The 13,505-nt window shown below is 44.5% G+C and overlaps 1 protein-coding gene across 1 annotated transcript in view; it reads right to left on the bottom strand.

The window, feature by feature from the left end:
- Positions 1 to 285: 285 nt before the first annotated feature.
- LOC105741257 overlaps positions 286 to 13,505 on the bottom strand; it is a 154,313-nt gene continuing 141,093 nt past the window's right edge. Inside the window, 3 exon segments of the mRNA XM_023708461.1 lie at positions 286 to 5,181; positions 5,361 to 5,461; positions 6,159 to 6,255. Coding sequence (XP_023564229.1) covers positions 286 to 5,181; positions 5,361 to 5,461; positions 6,159 to 6,255 — 5,094 coding nt within the window.

The following is a 13,505-nucleotide window of genomic DNA, read 5'->3' as shown; positions in this document are numbered from 1 at the left end:
GGGTAACTATGAGCTAATTTTGTGGTTCGGAGGGTATTCCGAGAATGGGTGGGTTTGACTGAACATTGTAACCTATTTCACAAGAATGTCCTAAGCCTGGAGGCAATGTTCTTTTAAGTTTGGCCTGAGGTTTTATGACTCCATCTGGTGTTTCTGGAGCATGGGTTACTCAAGTCCTATGGTCAGGAGCCGGTGGGTGGTCTCTTTTGACTGGAGTTTGAACTTTAAAAATAAAAATTCTTTGGGCTTTACATTCCCCCCTTTTCCTGTTGAGAATCTCTAATCTTAGAGATTGGAATCGTTAATATTTAAGGCCTCATATTGTTGCCGAATGATCATCAGTTTAACATTACCAATTTGAGTGCGAATGAAATCTATGACTCTATTGATTATACAAGGTCCAATAGTTATTGAAAGGAGTAGAAGTATTAGTGGTCCTGCCAAGGCAGTTACCAAAGTTGTTAACCATGGGGATCGATTGAACCAACTTTGACTGCAGTGGGGGTAAGTCAACAGTACCTGATAAGGTCCTTTCCAGTGGGGCTGTAGGGTTTCGACCTGGCGTCGGCGGACGAACACGTAGTCTCCTACGTGGAAGTTATGGGGCATTGGCTCGTCACTGGGTTGATAGGCAGTAGACAATTGGCTCCATAAGACACACTGGATCTGATCAAGCAAGAAGAGTCTATCAGCTAGAGGGGTCTGAGGCATTTTTAAGTCTTTAGGCCAGGGACTGAGGTCTCGTATTGGGGGTGGGGTACCATAGAGGATCTCAAACGGAGTAAGGTTAGGAGGCTTAGCCATTGGAGTGTTTCTAGCCCGGAATAGGGCATAAGGCAGGAGCATGGTCCAATCCTTAAAGCCAGTCTCTTGGACTAATTTTGTTAAGGTCTCTTTTATTGTTCTGTTCATTCTTTCTACCTGTCCTGAACTTTGGGGTCTATAAGCACAATGAAATTTTCAATTAATCCCCATTACCTTGGCTACTCCCTGACTTACCTGTGCCACAAATGCCGGCCCATTGTCTGACCCAATTACCTTTGGCATGCCAAATCGAGGAAAAATTTCTTCCATTAACTTTTTGACCACTGTTTGTGCCGTTTCCCGCTTGGTGGGAAAGGCCTCCGTCCATCCTGAAAAAGTATCTATAAAAACTAGTAAATATTTGAGTCCATATTTAGCGGGTTTTACTTCAGTGAAGTCTACTTCCCAATATTGTCCGGGCCTCTCTCCTCGTAGTCTTGTTCCTCTTACAGATTTAGAGGGGCGTGAGTTAATAAGCTGACAAGTTTTACAATCATCAACAATTTGTTTGGCCAGTTTATAGATTTTGGATAGCGGGAGCTCGCTGGTGTTCTGATGTTGGGCCAGGAGGCAAAGCTTTTTGATGCCTAAATGAGTTAACTTATGAACCTGTTGGAAGTAAGTTTGGAGCTCTGGTTCCTTCATTAGATGGGGCGGTGTAGGCAGTTCGGGCGACTCGGCCGTTTTCAGGGTTAAGACAGTAGGAGTATCTAGGGCTGCTTGCCTAGCAGCTTTATCGGCATGGTTGTTTCCCTTTACAATGGGGTTAGAGCCCTTCTGATGGCTGTTGCAATGTACTATAGCCAGCTTTTGTGGCAACATGATGGCTGACAAGAGCCTGAGTATCTCTTGTTTATTTTTAATTTCTTTTCCTGCTGAGGTAAGGAGCCCTCTTTGTTGATAGATAGCTCCATGAATGTATGCTGTGGCGAAAGCGTAGCGGCTGTCAGTATAGACAGTTGCTCTTTTTCCCTCAGCCAGTTCTAGAGCTTTAGTAAGGGCAATGAGTTCTGCCCACTGTGCTGAAGAGCCCTCTCTTAGTCCTGACGACCAGATAACCCGAGTCCCATCGGTCACCGCAGCTCCCGCGTGCCTCTTACTGTCCAGCAGGAAGCTGCTGCCATCTGTGTACCAAGTTACCTCAGCGTCTGGAAGCAGCAAGTCAGTGAGATCTTGGCGGATTCCAGTTTCTTCTGCCAGGATCTCCTGGCAGGTATGGAGAACAGGCTCTGATGTCTCTTCAGGCAGCAGGGTGGCTGGGTTGAAAGTAGTGGGTGGACCGAACGATATTCGGTCCTTATTCAACAGGAGGCTTTAGTAGTGAGAAATTCTGGCGTTGGAAAGCCGTCGATCTGGAGGTTGGCAAATAACACTCTCTAGAGCATGTGGAGCTAAGATAGTTAGCTTTAGTCCCAAAGTTAATTTGTCCGCATCTTTGGTCAACATAGCAGCAGCTGCGATGGCCTTTAAACAGTGTGGCCATCCGCTGGCTACAGAGTCTAGCCTCTTTGACAAATAAGCCACAGGTCGCTTCCAGGGGCTGAAGGTTTGAGTTAGGACTCCTCGTGCAATGCCTTGCCTTTCCTCTATGTAGAGGGTGAAAGGCTTGTCCACATCGGGGAGGGCCAAGGCAGGGGCTGACAGTAGGGCCCTTTTTATTTCGTCAAAGGCTCTTTGTTGATCTGGGCCCCAGATGAAAGTGATGTCCCCTTTCAAGAGAGGATAGAGAGGGGCGGCCAAAGAAGCGAAACCCGGTATCCAGAGGCGACAGAATCCTGCAGTTCCCAGGAATTCCCTTAACTGTCTCCGGCTTTTAGGTGGAGGGATTTGGGTGATAGTCTTTTTTCTTGCCTCTGTAAGCCATCGTTTTCCTTCTCTGAGAGTATATCCCAGGAAGGTAACCTCTTTTTGATAGATTTAGGCCTTTTTGGCCAAGGCTCGGTACCCCAATAGGGCAAGCTCTTGTAAAAGTTCCCGTGTCCCATACATACAGTTTGTTTTTGAGTCCGCAGCCAGCAGGAGGTCATCTACGTACTGGAGAAGTGTTACCTCTGGGTGTTGAGTCCGTAAGGAAGCCAGGTCCCTGTGGAGGGCCTCATCAAAGATGGTAGGGCTATTTTTGAACCCCTGTGGAAGACGAGTCCACGTTAACTGTCCTGTTGTTCCCATATCTGGGTCCGTCCATTCAAAAGCAAACAGGGGTTGGCTATCTTTGTGTAGAGGTAGACAAAAGAAGGCATCTTTTAAGTCTAACACTGTATACCAAGTTATTTCGGGGTTCAGAGTGCTGAGTAAATTGTAGGGATTAGGCACCGTGGGGTGTATGTCTTCTACTCTGTTATTTACTTCCCGCAGATCTTGTACTGGCCTATAATCCTCAGTGCCAGGCTTTTTGGCTGGCAGCAAAGGAGTATTCCAGGCCAACTGGCATGGTATTAATACTCCCAGGGTTAGAAATTTTTGGATATGTCCTTTTATTCCCAGGTGAGCTTCCTTACTTATGTGATATTGTTTAATGCAGACTGGGGTAGCCGATGCCTTTAAAGTTATGACTATAGGTGGTTGGGAGATAGCAAGTCCTAATCCGGCAGTTTCGGCCCATGAGTCAGGGAATTCTGTTAGCCAATTCTGAGGGATGGATGGGTCTTTAGGGTGCATATAGAGTTGGTATTCATCCTCAGTGGCCATGGTTAGCATAGCTGCTGTAGGCCGATGCACCAGTGGGTTAAGGAAAGTTACCTGGGGCCCCTGAGGCTCAAAGGTTATCCTGGCCCTTAATTTGGTTAATAAGTCCCTTCCCATTAAGGGAGCTGGGCATTCAGGTATGACCAGAAAAGAATGTTGTACTTTTCCTCTTCCTAAGTCCATAGTTCTCTTTGTAGTCCAGGCTCGGTATCTGCTGCCGTTTGCTCCCTGGACTAAGGTTCTTTGATTGGACAGGGGTCCAAGTGGTTTTTGGAGGGCAGAGAATACCGCGCCCATGTCTACTTCGAAGTCAATTGGAGTCCCCTCCACATCAAAGGTTACCCTGAGCTCAGGGAGGGGAACCGAGCCCCGTCCCCCCTAATCATCATTTTCTTCTAGGGCCAACATTGCTGGTTGGCGCCTTTGAGGTAGTTTGTTTGGATTCTTTGGGCAATTCTTGGCGAAATGTCCAAGTTCCTTACGATAGGCGCACTGGTTGGGTTTTAACAAAGGGCAGCGTGACTTTTTCTTATCTATGTTTCCCTGTGCTACAGTAGCCAAGATTTTAGCTAACTCTTTATTTCGTCTTTTGTCCCTTTCTTTTTCCCTCTCTAGATTCCTCTTTTCTTTTTCCTCTTCCCTTTCTTCTCTTTCTCTCGCCTTTCGTGCTTCCTTCTCTTCCTCTGTTTCTCTCTTATAAAACACTTTATCAGCTTCCTTCACTAAATCCCTTAAGGTAGAATTTTGTAACCCATCTAAGTGTTGGAGCTTCTTTCTGATATCTAGGGCCGATTGGGTTATAAAGGTCATAGCAACCGACCCTTGTAGTCCCTCAGCCTGAGGAATGTACCTGCGATAAGCTTCCATTATTCTTTCTAGGAAGGCTGAGGGTGATTCATTAGGCCCCTGATTAATCTCTCTTACCTTAGCCAAATTGGTTGGTCGGCGCACAGCCACCTTGAAACCCGCCATAAGAGTCTGGCGATAGATGGACAGATGCTCCCTACCTCCAGGAGTATTTGGGTCCCAGTCCGGATGGCGCAGGGGAAAGGCGTCATCAATGAGGTTTGGCATCTGAATAGGAACACCGCCCGGTCCCAGAACCAATTTTCTGGCTTCTGTGAGGATTCTTTCTCTCTCTTCCTGGGTAAATAGGGTCCCCAACAATTGATGACAATTATCCCAAGTGGGCTGATGAGAGTACATAAGTGACTCCAGCAGCGCCGTTAACCTAGATGGGTCCTCGGAAAAAGGGGGATTATTATTTTTCCAGTTATACAAATCTGAGGTGGAGAATGGCCAATACTGGAGTGTTGGCATTTCTCCTCCATGGCCGTTGTCAATCATCGGCCCATATGGCCGGAGTGGAAGAGTCTTGGCCACTTCTTGTGGACTCTTTGCTTGCTTGTTATGGGCTCCTCGAGTTCCCTGTGCTGGCCCGTGATCATCCTCCGATGAAGATTCAAGCTCGGGGGATGCAGGAGGAGGAGAAGTTGCAGGAGAGGTAGCAGGCGAAGATAGAGCCGCAGGAGAAGCAGCAGGTGGAGGCGGAATGGGCGCATATAGAGGTGGAGGTGTCTCTAGATCGAGATGGATTAAGTCAGTTTGAGATTCTGGAAGAACCGGGGGTGGCAGGGATGGATAGAGGCTGGAAGAGGAGGGCTGAATCTTAGCTGGTAAGAGAGGAGCAGTCTGAAATGAAGCAGGAGGAAGGAAAGGTTTTACCCACCCTGGTGGGTTTTCATAGAGATCTTGCCAGGTTAAAATATAGGGTTGTTGGTCGGGTGGCCGTGGTGACCTGGATGGAAAATTACAGTTTTTACCGCTTGTACCAGGGATGGATAAAAGGATCCCTCTGGGGGCCATCCCACCTGAAAGGACGGCCATTCTGAAGAGCACAGAGTTTGCCATTCTTTCTTCTTCACATTAAGGGAGAGATTGTGCGCTCTCTCTTTAATTTCTGACCAATGACCTAGAGTAAGAGTAAGAGGAGTAGACACTGGTTGTCCCATGTTATCAAAATAACCAACGTCCCACAGAACTCCAAAGGGACAGAGGAAGGCGAAAACAGTGAAATATGCTGCAAACAAATAACCAGCAACACGTGAAGGATGTCGGCGGGAGGGGGATCCCACTGAGGAGAGAATAGTCATTAACAAAGGAAATATTGCCAGTGTTGTAAGAGAAGGAAAAGGTAGTTATGGCGCCGGACGCACAAACAATAAACACAACAAATATGACGGACAAACACAGGCGGGTACCCAACAAAATCTATTGGTCATACAAGTCCCTCCTTCTTGGAGGGCACGTCCACGGTGGATCCAAGGATCCACCACACCAAGGCGTCCCTTGGCTGAATGACCTGCGAATACAGGCACGTCTGCCAATCGCGGGCAGCGAGTGCTTACGCTCCTCGCCGCTGGTCAGGACCAATAGACAAATGCCGGCCAAATGTGACTTGTGGCCCAGACCTAATCCCGGAACACCATCAGGAAGAGGGAACGATTCAAGGGCTCACACGCCTTGAACCATAGTGCCACGGGGATCGCAACACTTACACGTTTTGTTCCCAGTCACTACAAAACAGATTGAATGTTCACCAACCAGAACAAACAAGAGACTCAAAAACGAAACAAAATCCGGACATAAAATCAAACGGCCGTACTTACCCCGAGAGGTTTCTTCGGCCATTGGGGTCCTCTCACACGGGAGACGATCCCGGACGAGCCCCCAAATGTAAGGGTCGAGTCGCCGCAAAGGAAGGCCCTAAGAGTCAATCTCTCATGCAAATCACAAAGGGCAAGCTTTATTGTCTATGTGCACGCAGGGCGGTCTGAACACGCAGGAACAGAGCGCTCCTTAAGCATGGTGGGTATAGTTTTTAAAGGCAGAAACCACAAAAGTGGGAGGGAGCAAGCGGTGTACAGAAGCAGATTGCATTGGTTAGTTTTAGGATGACCCTTAAAATAATTGGTGGGTTTGAATGTATGACTTTTTAAGGAAACTAAGAAGGGGGTAGGTAAAGGGTAACTATGAGCTAATTTTGTGGTTTGGAGGGTATTCCGAGAACGGGTGGGTTTGACTGAACATTGTAACCTATTTCACAAGAATGTCCTAAGCCTGGAGGCAATGTTCTTTTAAGTTTGGCCTGAGGTTTTATGACTCCATCTGGTGTTTCTGGAGCATGGGTTACTCAAGTCCTATGGTCAGGAGCCGGTGGGTGGTCTCTTTTGACTGGAGTTTAAACTTTAAAAATAAAAATTCTTTGGGCTTTACAACATCACACAAGGGACACTTCATGGGTTCATCAGGTTTCTTGCCTCTGTATGGGATTCCTTCTCAAAGATACAGATGTAGTAGACCTATAGTCATCAAGTGGCTCAAAATGACATTTCTATGAAAGAAGCTAACATCATGGTAGTTTGAGACAGAGGAATCTGTCTTGTAACTCCTTGAGTCTCACAAAGAACACTTGATGGGAACAATGGGTCTCCTCCTTCTGCATTGAATGCCATTTTTAAAAAAATTTATTTGTGTGTGTGTGTGTGTGTGTGGCCAGCTCAACCCACCAGGGGGTGGGGCTGGCTGGCATGTGGTGCTGGGGAATTGAACCGTGATCCCTGTGCTTTGCTAAGCTTGTTCTAAGTAGGTGCTTTAGACCACTGAGCCATCTCACCAGCCCCTCAATGCCATTTTATTTTTAATTTAATTTTTATTTTTTTCTTCTTTTTCCGGAACTGGGGATTGAACTCAGACCCTTGCACTTGCCAAGGAAGCACTTATTCCACTGAGCCATCTCCCCGGCCCCATGAATGTCATTTTAAAGGACCCAAGACCTGGATATCTCACTCTCTATAAGCCCCAAAATGAGTCTTGGAAAAATTTATGAACCACACCCAGTAGATTCCACCAACTTTGTCACATAGGTTCAGTGAGAGGTAGAAAATGGAAAGACATGGGTATGGGATGATAGTATAAATCATGAGATTATTTTTCAGTTAATTTGTTTCCAACTGAAACAGTAGTTGAAGTGAAATCTCTGATGTTCAAGGTTTTGTGATCTTTTATCAAAAGAAATGCCCAAGAAATCATGGTATTTAGAATTATTATAGGCAGCTGAGTATTACTGGCAGTCAGACAGGGCTGGGCCCTCAAGGAGCCAGTATGGAAGAAAGATGACCTTGCACCTGTGAGAGAGGCCACTCACTCCTGCTGTGAGCCAGACCTCAAGATAAAAGAGTAAACAAATGCACCAACTTATCTTCCTAGAGATGGAAATCAGGGATTGATATTCTAAGTAGGTATCCATCACCTTGAAAAAGCCAGGGCAATATAGTCTCAATGATGGATATATTAACTGGCTTCATTTTGGTGATTATTGCCTATCTATCTATGTGTATCAAATAATCAACCTGTACATCTTAAATATGTCCAGTTTTAATTGCTAAAACAGACATCAATAAAATTAAAATTACAGAAAAAATGAAGAGTCTTTTTTTTCACCCTATCATATTAGCAATCTTTGACATTGAATATCTGACACATTTTCTTGTAAAAAAAAAAAAAAAAAAGCCAGGGCAAGTCACTAACCCAACCCCTACAGGAAGAGCCTCTGCTCTATTCATGCCAGCTTGCTTCATGACTTGCTTCCCCCATTTGATCACAATTTGAGCAATTTTACCTGAGCAATTGTGCCTGTAATTTTGTTGGTTGACCACAGTTTTGTCCCACCTCATGCCCACCTAGTGAGTTACCATGTTTCCCACCTTAGACCCACCTCACCTCGTGGTTTTGCTCTATAAAAATTCCTAGAAAAGGCCTTGGCAACCCGCTTGGGTACCCTTCTATCCCTGTCCTGACCAGAAACTTTCTTTCCCCAATAAATATATTCTGCACTTAACATCTGTTGTTCCTAAATTCATTCTTTGGTTTTAGAGAACATGAACTGAACTCATCCTAGGTGTCTTTCAGGTTGGTAGTTTCATTCCCCTAGACCAGAATGATCCCTCCCCCACAAGGAAGAGAGTGTTATCTCTTGGGTCTAGCGGTTTCGCCATGGCCTCATGTGGTCACAGTGGAGGGATGGAGGGGTCTTCTCACAGGTGGCTGGATGTACAGTGTGTGTTACTAAGATCAAGGATGTGTGATTAGTAAATTAGTCCACCGATCCTCATAGTTTGGAATGTGAGTGCTACCCAGCCTAAATAGAATATAAAAGAACAGAAAGGAGCTGTTATTAGGGCTTGTTGCTTGCCTTGCTGCCTTGTGCCTGCTATGAATGGCTTCTCCTCTGTGATACCTGTCTGCCATGCCAACCTGCCTTGGAGCCAGCCAAATATAAACTGAAACTTCTACAAACCATGAGCTAAATAAAACTCTCCTCCTTTACCTTTTTTTTTTTTTTTTTTTTTTTTGCAGAACTGGGGATTGAACTCAGGCCCTTGTGCTTGCCAAGCAAGTGCTTAGTCTACTGAGCCATCTCCCCAGCCCCCCTCCTTTACCTTTGGATATCAATCAGGTAATTTGTCCCACCAATGAGAAAAGTAACTAAGACATAGAAAGATACCAATGATGATCCTGTCCTCAGGTACTCCCTGTGGAGGAGCACCTGGGTGACCCTCCTTGAAAGAGGCACAATTGTCTCCATTTTGTCTGAGCCTGACCCCATTTCCATGTATATATATGTACAAGAGTTGGCTAGGACTTTTCCTAATTTTTTTTTGGGGGGGAGGGGCATCTCAGCCTGTCCTGAGGGCGGAGCTGGAGTGGCACTTGGTCCTAGAGATCTAACCGCTGTCCCCTGTGCTTGCCTAAGCAGGTGATTTAGACTGCTGAGCTACCTTGCAGGCCCCCTAATCCTTTCAGCTGGCTTTAAGTAATGCATATCAGTCCAGCCAAGGTGCTCATGGTAATCTTTGAAGATAGAGGGCATGTTTTTCCAGAACTCACAGCCCCCACAGTTGCTCACTTGTGTAAGCTAGGCCAAGGCTGGATGAGGAGCCAGTATTTCATGCTGTAGGCTGGGAGACAGCCTCCAGGATAGAGGCTATGACTTTCTGGGGCTTGAAAGATTATGCATCATAGTGTATAGTGATAATTTAAAAATATACTTTTTAAATGTGTGTGTAATTAGGTACTTTCTATATAAAACACACTTGTTTTACCAATTATATTGATTTAATTTAGTATAAACATTATTTGTTTAATCACACATTAAATATTACTTCCCTCCAAAAAAAAAAAAAAGATTACACATCAGAGTGAAACACACACCCCAAAACATTAACTATTATCTCAATGGTGTTACTCAGATTAATCTTTCTGCATAGCCTTCTCTCTGCATATTGCAGAATGTGAATGCTGGCCTCCTAACCTAGCCCAGAACACAGCACTCACCTACTTCGCACCATTCTAATAGTCAATCATCCTCAAGTCCTCCTTTCTTCACAAATTAATAAAACTTGGGTTTGGCCCTGGGTCAAGGCCTTTGTTCCAGATAGCTATCATCCTAGCTGGATTTCGGAGCCCTTGGCTCCCTACAGCCACTATGCCTTACTGTCTTTATTCTTACCATGGGTTACACTAGAAGTGGCAGATTGGAATTAATCCACTAGAATTCCAGTACCTTCCATGGGATTACAAATATAAACTTCCTGGACTGTGATGAGGACCAGGAAGGGCTCTTTATGCTCCCTGTCATGTGGATATGGGTCTCTCCCATCTGTTTAGTGAAGTAAATTCAGATAGGAACCCAGAAACCTATCACCTAATTTTCAGACACAGCTGCTTCTATTTTCAACAATCAGGATCTGGAGAAAGGTCAAAAGAGAGGCTATGGTTATAGCTGGTAAAATCTGCAATGCCTTTAACTAACCCAAAATATCTACAGGAATACCCAAGGACAACTAAAACTACTGCTTTTAGTGCAAAAAAATTGGACACTGGACCCTATGTACATCACTAAGAATGTCACTGTCGAAGAACATATGCACTTCTTGTGAGGAATCCTGGGTAACACAGGAAATTATTGGTGACCCAATTAATTTACTTCATGTTGTTTTGATTTACTTCTCAGGAAAACCCTCTTCTATATCCATAGCTATAGTTAGGGTAGAGGGGATGCATAGTCAGAGATTCTTTACTCATGTTCTTATTATAGGCAGCTGAGTTAGAAATAGCATAGGCAGTCAGACTAGGCCCTTGCAGGAGACAGCATGGAAGACAAGATACCTTGCCATTGTAAGAGATGGACCCACCCACTGCCGGCCAGACCTAAAGACAAAAGATCCAACAAATGCTTATCTCCCTAAAGATAAGCATCCAGGATTGATAATCACCTTGAGGAAGCCAGGAAGAGTCACTAATCCAACTGCTACTACTAACTCTTGTGCTGCATTCATGCCTGCTTCCTATGTGACTTGATTCCCCATTTGGTCCTGGATTTAATCAATTTTACCTGAGTACTTGTGCTTGTAACCTTATTGGTTGACCATAGTTTTGGCCCACCTCATGTGTGAGTTCCCATGTTTTCCACCTTAGCCTTACCACATGGTTTTACTCTAAAAAAATCCCTAGAAATGGCCAATTCCTGGGCCAGCCATATATAGTGATTATGCATGTGAAAATATCTATCTTGATATTTTTTCTTTTTTTTTTTTTCAGAACTGGGGATTGAACTCGGGCCCTTGGGCTTGACAGGGAAGCACTTATTCTACTGAGCCATCTTCCTGGCCCTTGATATCTTTATTAGACTAGGTAACAGGGCTGTGGCCCAAGATCTGGACAGCTGAAGCTTGACCAAGAAATTTGCAATGATCTTCCTGCCTCAGTTTCCTGTGTGCTGGGATTACAGGTATGTGCCACCGTGCCTGGGTACAACTGTTTCCACAAATTAGAGAGGGGCCGGGGAGATGGCTCAGTAGGATAAGCTCTTGACTGGCAAATGCAAGGATCTGAGTTCAATCCCAGGTTCCGCCAAAAAAAAAAAAAAAGAAAGAAATTAGAGAGAAGCATGTCTGGGCAATGTTAGTCATAGATACGTTTTAACATAATACAAAGCTATGTACTCTGTTACAGTGGAATGGGCCAATAATAGTCCAGATTCTTGTGTATGAGGAAGAAAGAATTTCCAAGTATACAAGCAGTAGTAAGCAGCTATGTTTATTTTTTTATTTTTTATTTTATTTTACTTTATTTTTTTGTGGAACCAGGGATTGAACTCAGGCCCTTGCACTTGCCAGGGAAGCGCTTATTCTACTGAGCCATCTCCCTGGCCCTATGTTTATTGATTATCATGGGAAGTTGTGCTCAGGGAAAGTCTGTGCCACCATAAAAGAGGACACAGACATTAAAAGATCTCCCAGTGACAGGAAAGTACTGCACACAGGTCGAAGAACATAAAAGTAGCAGCAGCAACCAAAAAAGGGCCAGATAAATCAGGCTTTTAGGATTTAAAGGCCAGAAATCTCCAATTAGGTCTCCCCCACCCAGTGAATCTCTCGGTGAAATTGACAGGAATGATTGAGAGGCTGCTGAATTATTTAGGTTGGCTGCAATCTCAACACACATCTCAACTTGCATCATTGTTCCAGAATTCATTGTAAATTTAATTGTATTTATGGCATGTTGTAAATATTTATGAACCTCGAATGAGGTGGGATAGAGTAAGTGTGATCAAAGGTCCAGCTAAGAGATCAAATAGGCACATGCTCTAGCTGGGCCAAATGAGACCCCTAATTCTAGGTTTTTGAGGAATCTCCACACTGATTTCCACAGTGGTTGTACCTCCCAATCAATAGTCTTTAAGAGCCCTAGTCACTACCCAACCCCTAACAGGAAGAGACCCTGTTTCATATTCATGCCTGCTTGCTATGTGACTCACTTCCTCATTTGGTCCTGGATTTAGTCAATTTTACCTGAGCAATTGTGTTTGTAACCTTATTGACTGACTATAGTTTTGTCCCACCTCATGTGCGAGTTCCGATGTTTTCCACCTTAGACCCACCTTACCTCATGGTTTTGCTCTATAAAACTCCCTAGAAATGGCTGATTCCTGGGCAACTTACTTAGGTCCCCTTCTGTCCCTCTCTTGGACAAGAGCTACTTTTCTCCCAATAAATATATTCTGTTCTTAACCTGTGTTGTTCGTAATGTTCATTCTTTGGTTTTAGAGAACATGAACTTGTCCCAGGCATCTTTCAGGTGGGGGGGCTTCATTTCCCTATACCACCAGGACAGTCCTCTGGGAGAGATATGACACTTGACCAGAAATAAAAGGCCTTTCTCCCCACCCTTGGGGCCACTGTAAGCCTTTTCACTGGGCTGATGTTATGACTTTTATTTTATTTCATTTTTTAATTTTTTTTTTTTTTTTTTTTTTGGCAGAACCAGGGATTGAACTCAGGTCCTTGTGCTTGCCAGGCAAGCGCTTATTCTACTGAGCCATCTCCCCACCTTGCTATGGCTTTTAAATGTATACTTTCACTGTCTTTTCTGTGTCTTGCTCAACTCTTTCAGACATCAAGAACCTTCAAAGAAACCCCATGGGACCCTCCATCCAATAACAGTTGCATGGAATCTGAGTGTACTTTCATTTATGTAGGCCATGTTTTTTTTTATTTATTTATTTATTTATTTATTTATTTATTTATTTATATTTTAGGGAAGGGTCTACATGTGTTCATGGGCTTACTACTAGATCAGATGTATAGTGATCTGCCTGTTTATAGCCTCGCCTGTTTATAGCCTCCCAACAGCTGGGATTACAGGCATACGTCACCACACCCAGTCTCAACTGACATCTCAGCACACCCTGGGGGCAGGGCCAGTATGGCAGGCCCGGGGATTGAACCCGTGGCCCCTGCGACTGTTTGCAGGCACTTTAATCCACTGAACTATTTAGTAGGCCCTATGTAGGCCATGTTGTATAATAATAAAATCACATTTCTCTAACACACAAGTATCTGAAAATTCTCTAGGGAGCTATTTTTTTTTTATTTTTTATTTTTTTATTTTTT

Source organism: Octodon degus, unplaced genomic scaffold (genome assembly GCF_000260255.1).
Source record: "Octodon degus isolate 3935 unplaced genomic scaffold, OctDeg1.0 scaffold00372, whole genome shotgun sequence".
In the NCBI taxonomy this organism is placed as follows: Eukaryota; Metazoa; Chordata; class Mammalia; order Rodentia; family Octodontidae; genus Octodon; species Octodon degus.
The sequence above is the reverse complement of the archived record's forward strand: the minus strand, read 5'-3'. Positions and strand labels throughout refer to the sequence as shown.